A 16,297-nucleotide genomic window follows, 5' to 3' on the forward strand; every position below is an offset into this window, starting at 1 on the left:
CATGAGAGCTTGAATGTGCTTGGGCTCACCTAACATAGGACAAAACTCCAAAGGATGATCAGCCCCAGGATGGTTTGGTACCAAAAGCCATTTCTGCAGAAACATGTTATTAGCTTGCGTTTTCCTTTTGTTTTCCCTCCTCCTCGCTGTTTTGGACGTCCCAACCTCTCCTTAACTAAACAAGCCACCCATGGTAAGTGGGAGATGTCCTGCAGGAGATGTTTCTGCCCTTCTTTGCATGTTGCTGCCCCAAATATGAGCTGGGAGATAAATCATTCATTGATGGCTTTGGAGGAGGGATGAAAAGCTTCATTCCTTCCTGAGCGCCCCTGCTCCTCTGGAAGGAGGGATGGGGCATTGGAGAGGGTTAAAGGGCTGCAGAGACCCTGTGGAGAAGGTCTGGGCTTGGAGACAGGTGGAGGGAGGTGCTAGAAATGTGATCCTGGCTCTGGGCAGGGAAAAGAGCTTTGGCACGGAGGAGGAGAGCAGAGCTGGAGCAGCTGGGGAGGAGGAGGAGTAGGGAAGCGAGATCGGTGGGTGCCCAGGATAGATGCAATGGGGGAGGGGAAGGAATGGTAAGTGGGGGGGTGGGGGGGTGACAGAGGGGACAAATGGGGCAACCAAGGGCTGGGAAGGAGCAGGAGATTGAGCAGCACCAAAATGTCAGAGGCATCCAGGGCTCGGGCTGGTTTCCTTCGTCAGAGCGTGGTGGAGCGACTTCCGCGGGCTGCTTCCTACTGGGACCACTCAGCCACCAGGCTCACCCCCCACCTGCCCCCCACTAGCACCCTCCCAATGCAAAAGGTTGGGCGATTCGGGAGGATGCCCCTTTCCTACGCCTCCGCTCCGAGGTATGCGGGGTCAGCTGGGGAATAGGGAGGGCAGTGGGATGCACTTGTCTGTCTGTCCAGAGGTTGTCTGTCCTTTTTTTTTCCCTATACCCACCTTATTCTCCTTCTGTTTTTCCCACGGGGCTGCCCATTGCTTCTGTTGAGGTGTCTTGCTCCTTTTTTTTTTTTTTTTCTTTGCTATTTATGCATCTCTGGATAGCATATGGATTTCTCTCCAGCTCATAGACCACTACCTCTTCCTTTCTCTCTGCAGATATGTAATCAAAAATGTATGCGTGACATGGGAAAAAATATATAGTTTGTGTTTATTTGCAGATCAAGAGAAATGGAAGGTGGAAGAGAAAGCAATTTCCCTTCCACAGGGAGTGATGTGCATGTGTCTACAAATATATATCAATTTATATGAGAAGGGGTAGGTGGATAAACATGCACAGAGCTGGAAATGGTTGTCTGCAGAAAAATTCCTCTTCCATAGGGAACTGTGTATATATAAATGGGTATAACTGCATATAAAGGGATATATGTGTGCACATATATATGGCCCTCTATATATATGAGTCTCTGTGTGAATATATACATATAAATATATATATATATTCTGCTACTCGCCTGAGTCATTTCTTCTGTCTTATTTCTGATCACAAACTAACGTGGGTCATAGCAAGCACCGGTATTTAGATTTTATTTTCCTGTGAGAAGATGAGGGATTCCTTTCCAAGCCCAGAATTGCCTTTAAACTGACACAAAAAAGCTCATTTCTAGTCCCAAATGAGTGAGTCTGGATTAGCAGTATATGTATGCATGCCTGAAGTCTGATGCTCCTGTTTAGCAGATGCTAGAAAATGTGAATGCCAGAAAAGTTTTAAAGTTACAAGAGAGGTTCAAGTGGAGGATGGATACTCTCCTCAGTGTTTTTTCCCCAACTGCAAAGGTATCAGGATGAACGCAACCTGTAATACAAATCAGAAACCCTTTGCAAACCCCTGGCATCAGGACACCAAGACTAGTTTTGCTAATGTAACTCCCCCAGCACAACCTCTGGAGTTGGGGTTTGTCTCCCCTTAGCTCCAGATGTCCCCAGGGGAAAGATCTCAACCTGGATGTGTCAGATCAACTGGGCTGACTTTGAAACCAGCATTTATGGATAGGATCACTTGATCTGTTTTCAAGTCCTCATTAGGAGAAGACAATAATTCTCCAGAACTGCCTGCATTTCTCTGTTGATGGTAATGTGACACACACACCCCAGTAACTAGATGACTGTCATTCACTTTTATCTCTGTTCTCCATAACAAGAGCTTTGGTGAGCTGCTGATGTGGACATGACCATGTTATAGATAAACCCCAGCCAAGGAAGGTTCTCATATGTTAATTATCATTCCCATTTAATGCAAGACCTCCAAAGCTGCACACAATGTTCCCGGAAGACAAAAAGTATTTTTTGAGATGCAGGACCCTGATCCAGAGCTTAATCTTTATGGATTTGGGAAACTCACCCCCAGATCTTGATATGGACTTTGCATCCTTGTGTATTCCCTTTCTCCTGTTGCTTTTTATGGTCCCTGTTGAGCCCTGGAGCTCAACCAAGTCATCTGAGTCCCAAGCTGAAGCATCAAGGGAGAAATGGGTCTTTAACGAGAGCTCAGATGATTACCTGGATCAGAGCCTAGAGCAGCTGCTAAACACAAGCCTCAGGACTCAGATCTTGCATTTAGCACCAGGTCAGCCAAAAAGCAACGAGACCCAGATCTGGTGGCCATATCCCAAATGATTTCCCTTTTCCCACCTCCCTCCTACAAAAAAAAAAAAAAAAAAAGATAGGGAGCCTAGTATTTGTGGGGGAGCAAAGGGCAGGGATGTACCTTGCTTTCTTTTTCCTTCACCTACGTGTTGTCCCCTAATGCTGAGGTCTTCATTACCAGTTTAAAGAAACCGGACACTGCAGGAGTGACCTCGGGCAGCGGGCTTGTTCCTGGAAGAGGAACGCCCACTCGGGGCTGGATGCCAAGCATTCATGTTCCGCATCCAGCCCCGGTGAAATCAGTCCTTGCCCGCAGGAGAGAGGCCATGGCGGCGGTGTTTCTGCCTGGCAATCTCCAGGATGAAGCCACTTGCTCTGTTTGCCTGGAGTTCTTCAAAGATCCCGTGTCCATCGAGTGTGGGCACAACTTCTGCCGGGCGTGCATCATCAAGAGTTGGAAGGACCTAGAGATGGACTTCCCCTGCCCACAGTGCCGAGAGGTCTTCCAACAGAAGAGCTTCAGACCCAACCGGCAGCTGGCAAACATGTCCGAGATCATCAGCCAGTTCACCCTTCGGGGGGCCAAGGGTGCCGAGGAGGACGGGCTCTGCGCGAAGCACAGGGAAGCCCTGAAACTCTACTGCAAGGATGACCGGAGAACCATCTGCGTGGTGTGTGACAGGTCCCGGGAGCACCGTCCGCACGCTGTGGTACCCATTGATGAGGCATCTGAGGAGTACAAGGTACCTGTCTGTCTGTCTGTCTGTCCGCATGTCCTGAGGAAGACCCCCCCAGGTCCTTCTGCCTCATGGCGGTATGCGTTGCACTGTGTGCTTGTGCTTGCTCGAGTCCCCGCGCGGTCACCCGGCTTTCCCATGCTCAGCCTCATGCTCAACCACCCTGCAAAGAGCTGGCTGCTGCTTCGTAGCCTTCCAAAGACCTGGAAAACCTGTCTCCTCTCCAGATATGCAAAACCCTCTCATGCATTCACATCATCTCTGCAGCTGGGGAGAGCGTGGGATTAAACATAGCCAGGAGGCTGTGAGACAGAGTTTCTCCTGTGCAAGCACCTGCAAAAGCCCCGGGCTTGAGCCACGCGAGCATCACGCTGCAAATGCTACCTGCAGGCACCCACCTTATCGGTAGGGTAATAGCTGACGGAGCAAACACCCACATCTATTTTAGGTCTGGGCGAGAATCCAAAGATGAATCTAAGTTGATTAAAGCCAGGCTGAGTTTTGCTTGTGCCAAGAGCAAAAGCGGGGGAGGTGGTAGCAGCAGCTGATGAAAACAGTGCATGCACCCTCCCCTGGCGTCCTCTGCCTCCTTTCTTTGTGTTTGCTGCATGCGCGTGAGTTTGTGGCAGTCCTTGGGAGTTGCAAACGTGGGTGTCCGGGTGAATGTGGGCAGAGCTGAGCCAGACTGTTCACCCGGTGAGAGTGTCCCCGTGTCTTCCTTGCAATCCTGCTTGTCTTTGCATGGCTGCAAAGAACAAGCTGTGTGCAGGCAGAATAATGCAGCAAAGGAAACCAGATGCAGCAAAAGAAAGAAAGAAAAAACAGTAATATCTTCTTTCTTTGTTCCTAGGAGAAAATCCAGGGACGCTTGGACTTCCTGAAAAAGGAGAGGCAAGAGCTGCTGGAGTTTAAAGTGAATGATGATAAGAAAACCCAGGAGCTGTTGGTGCGTGTCCGCAATGCAGTGCTCTGGGATGGTGGGGACAAGGATCCAGGTTGGGATGCGTGGAGGGGGCTAGGACCCGCCAAGCCACCCCATCTCCTCCTTACCACCGCTCTGTCAGTGCCCGAAAAAGGCAAATGAGTGTTTTTATTCTTCCTTCACCGCCAGGATTGGTAATACATCAGCCACTGTCTTAGCAGGCCAAGGGGATGGGTGCTGGAGCATTGCTGAGAGCTAGGCTGGCTGTAGGACTCTCCTCTACCTTTCCTCCCTCTTCCTCAGCTCGTTGTCCTTGGGGCAGCAGAAGACAGCACAGCCTTCCCCCTGCCCCCCGCTAATAACACCCCTCCCGGACCATGACCCCCCCAGACAAGTGGCTTTGAGTGGCTCATGTCCCCCCCTACTTGGGACAAACACCATCAGGCCACCCTCAACTCATGCTTCTGCTCTACCATCCCTGTGCAACAGGGTTATCACCACAATTTGCTGGGTTTTTTTCCAGCTGGCAGGGCTTGAAATAGCACCAGCCTGCCAAGAGCCATGGGTTCATACATGACGCAAAAGGCAGAGTGTGAAGGCCCATTTTTTGAGGGCCAGGCGGACCTGTTGGACCTGTGCTGAAAGGCAGGGTAGAGTGAAGCAACCAAAACATGTTCAACCTTGTCCATGCTGCCAAACCGTGCATTTCCTGGAGCAAAATGTTCCTATTTGCCCCTGGGCTTTGTCTCAAGGGGGACTTGTTTGTTTGCTTGTGATGACAACCCAAGTAGGAACTGGAATATTGGCAGAGCTGATAAACAGGAGATCACAACAAGGCAGGGTCTGGGGTTTATCTGAGAATATAGATGCCCCCAGGGAGGGAGAAATGCTGCTCTGAGTGCGTCTTCCTACAACCCCTTCTCCCAGTTTGGGTGGTGGGACCAGCAGATGGTGACAGGGACTGGGGAAACCTCTTGGCCACCGGTCCCCACCTCTGCTTCATTGAGTGCTGATTAACTCCCCATCACCCCAAGGAAGAAAAAGGAAGCCTACATGTCCTGTGTAGGAAAGAAAAACCACCTGAGATCTGCTGTGGAGCTGAGGTACCTGCCCCAGACATGGTTTGGTGCCTCTTCCTTCCAGAAAAGGGTGTGGGGACACAGCTGCAATGAAGATAATGGCTGTTTGTGGAGTAACTGCCCATGGCCTTTGCTCTCCCATCCCCATTCCTTTTCAAGGCCTTTGTCCAGGCATGCCGCATGCAATATCTCCTCACCCCTCCCCAGATGAAGGCGCCCGGTCTTGCCAGCAAGCAGCAGCAATGACACTGGCAGGCGCTGCAAATTCACCAGGTGGCCCCTCTCCACCCCAAAATCTTTGCACCAGCTTAAAACCCTTGTTGCTGCATTTCGTTCCCAGAAAACCATTGAGAACGAGCGGCAGAAGCTGCTCTTGGAGTTCGAGAGGCTGCGGCAGTTCCTGCACGACCAGGAGCACATCCTCCTGGGGCAGCTGGAGAAGATGGAGAAGAACATTGCCAAAAGGCAGAACGAGAACATCACTGACCTCTCCAAGGAGATCACACTCCTCAACAAGCTCATCACGGAGCTGGAGGAGAAAATCCAGCAGCCCATGCTTGAGTTCCTCAAGGTGAGGTGTTTGTGATGAAACGAGCCTTCAGGTCTCAGTCTTGTCCCTTCTTCATCCTTTTTTATTGTGTTTCTGGATCCTGTAGAGGTGTTTTGAGGATAAATGTCTTTTTTTTCTTTTTTTAACGCCTGTGATGAGCAGATAGTGCATGGCAGTGTCTGGGTGCCCTGAGCTCTGCCACACCAGCAATAGCACACAGCAACTATCTCTGGCTCAGGAACATCCTGAAACAGAGGTGTGCTCTTCATAATTAATAGTCTCTGAAAAATTTTTCTTCCATTAATTTGTCTGGACCTTTCTAGCACCCATAAATTCCCTTTTCAATGTGTTCAAAGCTGAATTAGACCTTGCATGAAGATCCACTACAGCGGTACTGGCTAGATTACTAAACCGAGGAAATCCTTTTGCAAATTCAGGTCTTGATGGGTTTGCAGCACTGAAGGTTTGTGGCATGCCAAGTCACAGATGTCCACTCCTCCAGCTTAAAGGCATTGGTGAGGGCTTGGGATGGAGTTGAGTGTAGAAGCACATGGAGCTGGGCTCAGCAAGACGTGGCTCCTTGCCAGTTTTCGCAGCAGAGTTCTGGCTGCAGAAGGTTGGCTGGGACCCCAAAGCAGAGCTGGGTTTTCAAGTCAAAATGAGCTATTAACCAAGCTGGAAAGTATGAGGGAGAGAGCAGATGGAGTCCAGGTATTGATTGCACTGCAAAGAAAGAAGCTGGAGCCAATCCAGCCCTCCCTGTTACCCAAAGTCTCCTTTGCAGATGAAGTGGAGTTTGAAAAACAAACCCAAGCTGCCCATCCCAAAATCAAGCAGTCCTGTACCCCACCGAATGGCAAAAGGCTAATGGGTGACCTTCTTTTAATTGACAATGTTTTGGTTAAACTAAGTAGATTGTGATTCTGGTGCACATAGATCTGCATGGAGTTAAATTCCCTCCAAGGGAGTGTTGAAAGCACCGTAAATATTTGCAGATGGTTTCAGTACTTGGCTATGGGTGAAAATTCATTTCATGTGGTCTTTGTTCAGCTGTCACCATTGCATGCAAAAATGATCCCGTAAAAATAGGTGATTTTTTTCTTCAAAGGCCATGTTGGAAATCCTTAGCCAGCTCCAGAGTCCTTTTCCATTCCCTTGGAGATGGGTACGGCTTTGCATTGCATTTGAATCACGCCCAGCATGCTTGCCATGGTTTATGCCCTTCTTTATATTATTTTAAAGGCATCAGAAAGGGCAAACAGTGTCATGGGCTGGACTGAGCATGGGTTTCGTCTCAGTGAAATTTTGCTTTGTAGAAACTAGCTATTGAGGGTATTTTAACCTATAATTTACCTCCATAATCCACCCTTCCTGAGGGCAAATAATTTCCACTGTCGGAATATCCATCCCAGGGTTGGATGACTTACCCCCTGGAGGTACCCTAACTCTTCTTGGTGGTGACTAGACCATGGAAGCCCAAATATCATGGAGACATAGATGTGCAAGTTTAATGCCAGCTTTCTAGGTGGCCGAGTTATGGCAGATGATGTCCCTTTGGCTCTTAGGCAGGTGGATACTTGCAGGTATCTTTCTGTATCTCAAGACTTCACATGGGACAGGTTGATAGGACTTCTCAGCAGTGGGAGATCAGAAGAGAGATCCTTAGAGCATCTCAAAGGCTCCCACATGCCTACACCTGGGTTCACAATAACGATGGTCAAATAACGGAATAGAAAACAGGTTTTGGTAGTCACCACCCTAGAAGATACTCCCAGCTCACCTGGGCAAGGCCCTGGGCAAGCTGGCATGTTTTGAGCAACGGGTTGGATAAGAGACCTCCAAAGGCACCTTCCAAGCTAAACCACATCATGATTCTATGGGCATAAACCTGGAGTATTGTGCATAGGAGCATTTGGAAGGCTTGGTCCCTGCCAGAAGCAGCTGGATCTTTAGTTGCTGCAGATAGTTCAGTGGGATTTGGTGGGACTGTGGCCTTCCAAAGCTGAAAGCAAACATCTGAGGCATGAATCCATGCCTGCTTGTTGCAGCCATAAGGGATGGACGTTCTGGTTGGGTTTGATGAAGGGGAATTGCTCTTGCGGTCTCTGAGCCAGGGGAGACATAGCACACATTGCACAATGATTTCACATGGTCTCTCTTTTCCCTTTCTAGGATGTTATGAACATCATAAGCAGGTATGGAGTGCTGCTTCTCCCCTTCCTTCACACTTATTGCCCCCACCAGCACTGTTCAAAGGTCAGCGTTTGCAGTCCAGATGCCCAGGGAGGCACTGGGGTAGACGGAGCTTGCCTCCCTACTCAGAGCAAGCCCTGGGTCTCTTCCAGCTTCTTGGAAAACTTAGTGTTATCACCAAGTCTTTTCCTACCAGGTGGTTTCTTCAAAGGTCAAGCGAGACCAGAAACCCCAAGTCATCTTATTTGCCTGATATGTAATTCACCCAGAGCAATGGTTTAGGCACCATTTAAGCTCCAAAAATGAAATTTAAGCTGCAGCAGGAGCAGCTGAGTGGTCGTAACCCAGTACACCCTTTCCAACAACCAGCCGAGGGGGTTTTCAAAGTTGACATGTAAATCCTGGTGTCCTGAGCCCAGGCAGGTTGAAATCCATGTGTGATCCTCGCAATGTGATGTTGAGCACTTGGACAGACTGCTAGTGGGATGGGGTGGGAGCATTGCACACTACCAACTACAAATGAAAAGGAAAGGGGGGAAATAGCAATGATTTTCTTATTGTTTTTACTTTTTTCTTTGCAGAAGTGATGATGTGAAGTGCCAGAAGCCTGTGCCAGTATGCACGGATATGAAAATGCACATCTGCAATTTCTCCCTCAAGACCGTTGTCCTTGAGAAAGTCTTAAAGAAATTCAGAGGTACGTGGAAATGAAACCAGGGCATTTAAAATAGGCCTGGCCTTTTCCAGGCGTCGGGGAAAAGGGATGAGGAGTGCTGGGGATGCTGCAGATGTCTCAAGGTCCCTTAGCACATGCCTGGCCAGCAGTACTAAAATAGGAGAATAAATTGTGTTGGAAAGGACTTCTGGAGATGTGCATGAACAGAAGGAGACTCACCCTGCCAGCGAAGGAGTTGCAGGATTTATTAAAGAGGGAAAAACCTGAACCTGGCACATCAATTTTAGTGCAATAAACCCTGCGATTTTCACATCTTGAATAGTTTGAGGCCGGGCTAGCCAAGCTTTGCATTTAAGAACGAACCCCTTGCAGCAACGCAGCAAAGCCACGAGATGGTGCTGAGGGAATCGGAAAGGAAGCAAGCACCAGAAAGAGCAGACCTAGAAGAGAAAAATTCCTAAAAGCAAACTACGCCCTGGAACAATAATTGGCTTAAAAGATTGTACTACAAGTTTGAAACTCACAATGCAACGAGGAGAACAAAATATGGCAAGCACGATAAATAAGGGTTAAACAAATTCTCTTGATGTCCAGAAGCTTTTTTAAAAACAACAACAACAAAAATTAGAATCTATTTAGCAGGAATTTCCCCTGTTGCTTGTCCCCATTGCACAAGCTGGTGGGAGCTGGCGTTGCTCCATCCTCAGATCTTGTTCCCTGTCGAGTCCCACATCGGCAAAGACAGCAGTTTGGCAATGTGGTGTGGGAGTAAAGGTCCCCATAAAGGAGATTTTGTGGCTCCCTCTGGCTCTCTTGGTGTTGCCATTTACTTGCTTGTCTTTTCTTTTCAGAAAACCTGCAAGATGAACTGGGAAGAGGTGAAAAAGGTAAAAGGAATATATTTAAGACATAGCACCCTGGAGCAAAGACTTTAAATTGTGGTTGTATTTTGCAAAGCTGGTTTTGCAAAGCCAAAGAGAGGGGGAAAAAGAAAAAAGGCACTCTAGATTTCTTTTTTTAGTTTTAATTTCTTCTCTCTCGATGATTTCCAGATCCAGCCTGCTCAGTTCGAGAGTCAAAAGACGATTTTTCTAGCTGACGCCGGGGATCTGACAGCTAAGCTAGGTCCTTTCTGCCTGTTTACACTTAACAAAGCTACAGTGCGGAACAGAAAGAACAGATATTTGAACCCCAAAATGGTTTCGTACCCTTTCAAGCCACAACTTGCTTTAAGTCTGCTGGATTTGCTCTGTGGCCTGTGATCAGGCTCCTATTTCCACTGGGGTTTGGGATGGAGGGTGTGAGCACTCCATAATCTACTCCAGCACAAAGTCAGATGACTTAAATTCTGCAGAAAGTTGTTGAAATTGTGGCTGTGGGCAGGCAGTTGCTTTCAGATCATGCCAAGCTGGAGAAGACTTGCTCACCAGCTCTCCTAGGGTTGGCAAAGGAGCAGTTCACACGAGAGGTCATGAATTTGCAACCTGCAAAACCAGCCCAGATTGACTTTTTCAATGCTGGATGAGCCTCTGCTTTGCTTCATTGGTGGCAGTGAGGACAGGGGAATGCCAGTGAACCGGGAAACCACAGTGATGGGCTCTGCAGTGGTTCTGGCACCACCTTGATCCCTCTGACCTTGCGCTGCAGTGGGTGCAAGGCACGGGCAGGTGCTGTTAAAATCTGCCCCCATCCTCCAGCTGCCTTGATGTGAAGGTTCCACAGCCATGCCCAGACCAGCCAGAATTACCCCAGCAAAGCAAAGCCCTCTTTTAAAAGACACGGCTTATTCTTGCTTTTAAGATGGTAGTCTTCAGCGTGGGGTTTGCAAACCCCTTGGGGAAGGCAGAGGAGGACAAGCCATGGGTTGGATCCTTTCCAAGGACCATGCAGCTTAGGGGGGCGAGACTGCTCACAAACATCCCCAGACACCTCTGGAAAATGCTAAGGGGTTGGCAAAAAAGGCTGATGACCACCGTTTAAAAGCCGAATGGCAAAATGACCCTCACTGCATGTCCGTGGTGGTGTGTGTGCATGTGTAGAGGTATAACTCGGCTGGTGCACTATACCAGCAATCCCTCTGCAAGCAGATTGGGCCAAGGCTTATGCTGCAGAGAGCTGGGGGATCAAGGGGTGAGGCAGAGACCAGCCAAAACCCTGTAGCAGTTGTTGAATCCCACTCTTCTGACTGCCTTAGTTCATCTTTTCCAAGAGCTTTGAATGCTCTTTTTTTTTTAATATGACACCCGAGCTCCTGGAGTCATATTATTCTTCTTTTTAAAATCAACCCAATCATCATTCACAGCCCCTGGCAGCTGAGTTGAAGCTCAAACCCAAATCCTAATCACTCCAGCAGCTGGAGATGCAAAAGGAAGGAAGGAAAACACTTTTTAAAGAAAAGATTGGCATCAAGGAAATTTGCTCATCAGTGCATTTCCCCTAACTTTTGCTAATGGACACTTTGAAAGCACCTATCTCTTGGTCTGATATAATAGTGCAAAAGGCAGGAGATGTTATTTTAAAGCCAGTCGCTCAGTTTTGGGGAGGAACCTGGTGCTTAAGTTTTGAAGGAAAAAAGGACTTACCCTTTCCTGTGGTTGCTATCACTTTTCTGACCCCTGTGAAACACCATGAAGCTTTCAATCCCATCATGGGTCTTTTTGGACTTCACACACAATTTTCAGGCCTAAATCTATGGATTTTGAAAGAGCGTAAAGACCTTTAGCTAAATAAACTCTGGTGCAGCATTCAACACGTTTCAGCTTCTAAGGTCCCATCTTAGATGCCCCCAAAGGCAACTTTGCTGACTACAACCACAATTTGAGGTCACTAGCGTGCTCGCTGTTTCTTTTGAGCCTGATTTTGGAAGGGGAAAAGATGTTGGTATCAAACTTCATCTACATGCATGTTTCTTTTGGGCTGTCCAGATGTGATCTGGTGTGTAAAGTTGACCTTAGATCATGGCTTTCCATGAGGACTTGTCATCATGGGGTAGTTTGGGGATAGATACTCAGCAATTTATGATCTGAGGTGTGCATACCCCATCTTGTGTGTGGTGCATTAGATGAGCCAGAAACAAAAAGAAAAAAAAATATCAATTTATTTGGAAAAGAAGTCCCGATCTAAGGTCCATTTTTACTGTATATAATTGGTAATCATTTGCATGTGGTTTTATTGTGTTCTTTGCTCCTAATGTCCTTTTGTTGTTGTTACCCCATTTCTTAGCAGCAGCAGCATGAGTTTTGCCCTTCCATGAAGGGAATTGGGGTGTCACTGTGGGAGCACAGATGAGTCCCCCCTGGTCAGTGTTTGAGGGGGGTACTGGCTGGTGGCGTTGCTGAGCTGATCAAAGAGCCAAAGACTACAATGCAGCTGTAGGTCTCCCTCTAGGATATCCTGAACCAGACCTTGGTCCTCATTTGCCATGGTTTGCTTTGCCGTGTTGTTCTTCACCTTTACCTGGTGGGACTTAACCCCTAGTGAGGATGTGAAAAGGTGAGGTAGATGCTCATCCCGTATCTTTCACTGGGACCTTCCTCACCAACCACATGTAGCTTGTCCCTGTGAGTGGGTAGAGAGAAGCAGCGTATTTGTTAACATCTAAAATTACTCCTCTTAAAATTAGCCCCAAGCCTCCAGGCTTCCTGCAGAGTCAATGGTGAGAGGAGGCATCTCAAGAACCTCAAAGCCAAGCCAAGGCCTGAACTTGGCTTTCCTTCACCACAGACTGTCCGGGGAGCTGAAAAGGAGCAGTTATTGAGGTTGGGCTGTGGTTCAGCAACTGATAAAAACATCCCCAGTTTGGACTTTTAGTTGTCAAAAATTCTTATTGAGTTACTATCACTGTCACTGCTGTCATCAACAGAGGACCTGACCCTGGATCCTGATTCAGCAAACCACCTCCTCATCCTCTCTGCAGACCTCAAGAGTGTGAGGATGGGCTGTAGGAAACAGGAGCTGCCCGACAACCCCAAGAGATTCGACACGAACTCGCGGGTGCTGGCTACCACAGGCTTCAAGTCGGGAAGACATTACTGGGAAGTGGAGGTGGGGGCCTCGGACGGTTGGGCCTTCGGGGTGGCCAAGGAGTCTGTCAGAAGGAAAGGTCTGACGCAGTTTTCCCCCGAAGAAGGGATCTGGGCAGTGCAGCAAAATGGAGGTCGCTACTGGGCGGTTACCTCGCCCCAACGTACCCTGCTGTGCCTCAGCCAGAAACTCAATAAGGTCAGGGTGTACCTGGATTACGAAGGGGAAGAAGTCTCCTTCTACAATGCTGACAACATGCAGCACATCTTCACCTTCAACGTTGCCTTCCAGGAGAAGGTGTTCCCTCTCTTTTCGGTCTGTTCTACCATTACGTACATCAAACTGTGCCCCTGAGATTTCTCTTGGGCTTCGCTGAGGACCCGTCTCCATGGTTTTCACTGGATGGTGCCCAGGCAGCAGCGTTGAGCACAAGAGACTCTCAAATCAACCACGCAGTCTGGTTCGTTGGTACATTGGCAGGCAGATAGCTGCTAGATGGGCAACCAGGTAGTCAGGGAAAAATATCACAAGGACGGTCTTCAGATCAGCTTAAAACAGAGAACAGATACTGAAATCATCAGCAATCTCCAGAAGGTTGTGGTCATCATCTTAACCCCATCTCTGAACCAACTCACCTCTTCAGTGAGAAGGAAACCAGTGGTAGTTGGTTTCTGGCTCCAAGTCTGATAAGGGATGGGTATTTTTCTTTTCTTGTGTGGGTCTAAGGATCAATATTAGAGCTGGTGACAAGTTTTGGAGTGGAGCCTCCACCCCTTTATAAGTGTCAATGACTTAAAAATGAAATGTTTAGTGGGTAAACGTCCTGTGGGAAAAGTAGAGAGAGTAACACTGAGCAGGACATGTTGGACATCCATCCAAAGACAGAATAGGCAAAGCTCCTTTCTATTTGATCAAGTGAAATCAAATTAGAAAGTTTTGCTCCCTCTGAAGTGAATTTAATGGGATTTTCTATTGTTTTAGTATGCTATTGCTCCCAACAAACTGTAGTCACCACCTCCATGCCAAAAGTGGAACTCCTGCCCAGGTGCCTTCACTTCTACAAGACTTAGGAGGAGGTAGTTAGGCTTATTAACTGGTCCTACTGGATGTGAGAAAAACCCATGTTTCTGAATTTTGGTGCTCCTGTGTAACTCCTCCTGAGGTCCCCTCTACATAGAAGATGTTTTCAAAATAGCCCCTCAAGGTTATCCTGCTTTGCCCATAGTAATGAAGATTTCAAGTGCAGAATCTTGTATTTCCTCGGGCTCTCTTTACTGCTCAGTTCTCAGCAAAATCACCCATTTACCTTTATGTTCTGTTTTCTTTTTCTGGAAATTGTCACTCTTTGCCAAGACAGCAAATGCTTAACATGTGGCTTGCTTTGTTCACCGTTGCTTTTGCCAAAACAAAGCAGCCTTTAAAAAATAAGCGTATTATTGTCTGAAGTGATGAAAAATATGGTTTCTGGTTTGGGGGCATTGTTGGTTGGCTTTTAAACCTTTTCTAGAAAATGTTAGTCCTTTTTAGGAAATACATAGTTGGGTCAATGGGGGCAGCTTTTCTTTAATCAAGAAAAACATGTCCTGGCTGGTTCTAAGATGAGAAAAAGACATTTCTGTGCATAGCTGATCCTCATATGTCCAATGATCCTCCAATGCCAACAATTTGTTGGTTGAACAAGTGCATTTCCTATGTTTTAGGGGTTTTAACCCCTTCTCTGCAGTAAATCCATGTTGCAGCAGCAGAATAAAATGAAAATGCTGTAGCCCTCTCCCAGGGCACACAGATCCTGTGTGTGCAGCCGGTGGTTGCCCTAAACACCTTCAATTGGTTTCCACCAGCTTGTGCCCTTGGTTGTGAAGATATGCTGTCTGTCAAAGGCCACCTTAGAAAGTGACCCTGCAAAGGGTGACATCAAAACCCAAACAGACCAGAAGTGGAGTGAATCCACAAAAAACCATGTTTATGTTGCTAACTTGGTGAAGAGGTGCTTTTTCCCCAGGTTTACTGGTGTATCTTCTCATGCACCATTGAAGGTTTTCTCTGTGCACAGCTGAGCCCTTAGCTCTGTCCCAAATAATGGACATTTGGCCAGGAGCTACTGGAGATGAAGCACAATTCATCTCCTGTGAGATATGTTAATGCAGGATCAGGTGAATTTAAGATGCCATTAGTCATAAAAAGAGCTGGGGGTGACTGGTTTAGGCATGAACATCTCCATTTTCAGCTGGTGGGTTGTTTCCTGAAGGTCTACTTTTTTTTTTTTTTAAATGAGTTTGGCTTTAAATCCACATTATTTAAAGCTGCAGCAACTCTTAGAAAGGTCAAGCTGTGAAGAGGTGAGCAAAATGCCTGAATTTTCTAAGCTCCATCCACTGCTGAAGCTATGCCACTGTAGAAATGATATAAATAAATAAAAATCCCTACTATAAGAAAGGTATTAGCAGGAGATACAGTATTTCTTATGTCGTGACTTGGTGTTTGTCTTGTCTGTACGTGAGAAATGCTTCTTCAGCAAACCAAAACTACTTTGGTACTTTCTGCAAGCAGAAAACATTGCCTGAGCGGATTTGAAACCTCCCAGATTGTTCCTAGCCCATGTGCTGGAAATAAAATTTGAAGGTGCTACCTGCGCTCATCTTCTCCTGTTTATTATTCCCAACTGCTAATGGGCTGGAGAACATCAGAATTGTGGTTTGAAGGATTGTCCTGCTCAAAATTTAAGTATAAAGAAAGAATTTAAGTGAAAACATGTATGTATTGGGGTGAGGGCATATATATATACTGGGGTCGTTTGGTTTTTTTCCCCCCACATATGTTTATGTTAAGCACAAACCCAACATTTGCGTATTCCTTAAATTAGGGCTGCAATAGAAAGCTGAAGATAAAGGCCGAGTCAACCTTTGCCTTTGGACAACCTTAGAGGGGAGAAATGGGCATCACCACCCAGGTTATTCTGGCAGCAACGCAGAGCTTTCCTCGCTGCCTGTACTTTGGCCAAACGTCCTGCAAAAAAAAAGTGCTGCTGGAGGTGCCAAGGGCTGAACCCCGACTCTTGTAGGGGTTCAGCGTGGGGGCTGAACCCCAATTTTTGATGTTATAGGGGTGTGGGCTGTACAACACACTGGTGGTTTCTGGCCACGCCGTGCTCCTTGCTGCTGCTGTTTGTCCTTGTGTTTAGCGGAGCTGCCCCAGGCTGGTGCCTAGGACAAGTTTTGGGGGGCGATGGAAATTTGGGGGCGATGCAGCCAGTTTCGGGGTCCCCCTCCTGGTGGCCATGGCGGAGCCCCTTTGTACCGTGCCGGCTCCATAGCTCAGGGGTTAGAGCACTGGTCTTGTAAACCAGGGGTCGCGAGTTCAAATCTCGCTGGGGCCTCAGACCTTTCTCTGGTTTTCCTTTTTTTTTTTTTTTTTTCCTCCTCAAAAGTACCATCGTTTTCCTCCACGCCGGGATCGGGCGGAGCCGCGGTCGGGGGGGGGGGAGTCCGGGACCGGGGCGGACCCGCTCGGAGCACCGACAGCCAC

General features: G+C 47.7%; 1 protein-coding gene and 1 non-coding gene across 4 annotated transcripts; both read left to right on the plus strand.

Annotated features, from left to right (window-relative positions):
- Positions 1–619: 619 nt before the first annotated feature.
- On the plus strand, positions 620–15,400 carry LOC128135865 (E3 ubiquitin-protein ligase TRIM7-like). 3 transcript variants are annotated; one of them, XM_052774964.1, is made up of 9 exons: positions 620–851; positions 2,774–3,335; positions 4,180–4,275; positions 5,671–5,901; positions 8,053–8,075; positions 8,655–8,770; positions 9,601–9,636; positions 9,802–9,874; positions 12,612–12,746. In XM_052774964.1, the coding sequence occupies exons 1-8, from the start codon at positions 661–663 to the stop codon at positions 9,846–9,848; spliced, it is 1,302 nt and encodes a 433-aa protein (XP_052630924.1). In that variant the 5' UTR covers positions 620–660; the 3' UTR covers positions 9,849–9,874; positions 12,612–12,746. The 3 variants fall into 3 exon arrangements, with proteins under 3 accessions (XP_052630924.1, XP_052630922.1, XP_052630923.1); XM_052774962.1 differs by lacking the exon at positions 9,802–9,874 and having other exon boundaries at positions 12,612–15,400; XM_052774963.1 differs by lacking the exon at positions 9,802–9,874 and having other exon boundaries at positions 2,909–3,335; positions 12,612–15,400.
- Positions 15,401–16,075: 675 nt separating this feature from the next.
- On the plus strand, positions 16,076–16,148 carry TRNAT-UGU (transfer RNA threonine (anticodon UGU)). Its single transcript has one exon. It is a non-coding gene; the product is annotated as a tRNA-Thr (tRNA).
- Positions 16,149–16,297: the final 149 nt, after the last annotated feature.

This window comes from Harpia harpyja, chromosome 25, assembly GCF_026419915.1.
Source record: "Harpia harpyja isolate bHarHar1 chromosome 25, bHarHar1 primary haplotype, whole genome shotgun sequence".
In the NCBI taxonomy this organism is placed as follows: Eukaryota; Metazoa; Chordata; class Aves; order Accipitriformes; family Accipitridae; genus Harpia; species Harpia harpyja.

Coding starts and splice junctions, on each gene's coding strand:
- LOC128135865 (XM_052774962.1), top strand. CDS start 661: ATGTCAGAGGCATCCAGGGCTCGGGCTGGTTTCCTTCGTCAGAGCGTG. Junction 5,902..8,052: donor CCATGCTTGAGTTCCTCAAG/GTGAGGTGTTTG, acceptor TTCCCTTTCTAG/GATGTTATGAACATCATAAG. Junction 8,076..8,654: donor GTTATGAACATCATAAGCAG/GTATGGAGTGCT, acceptor TTTTCTTTGCAG/AAGTGATGATGTGAAGTGCC.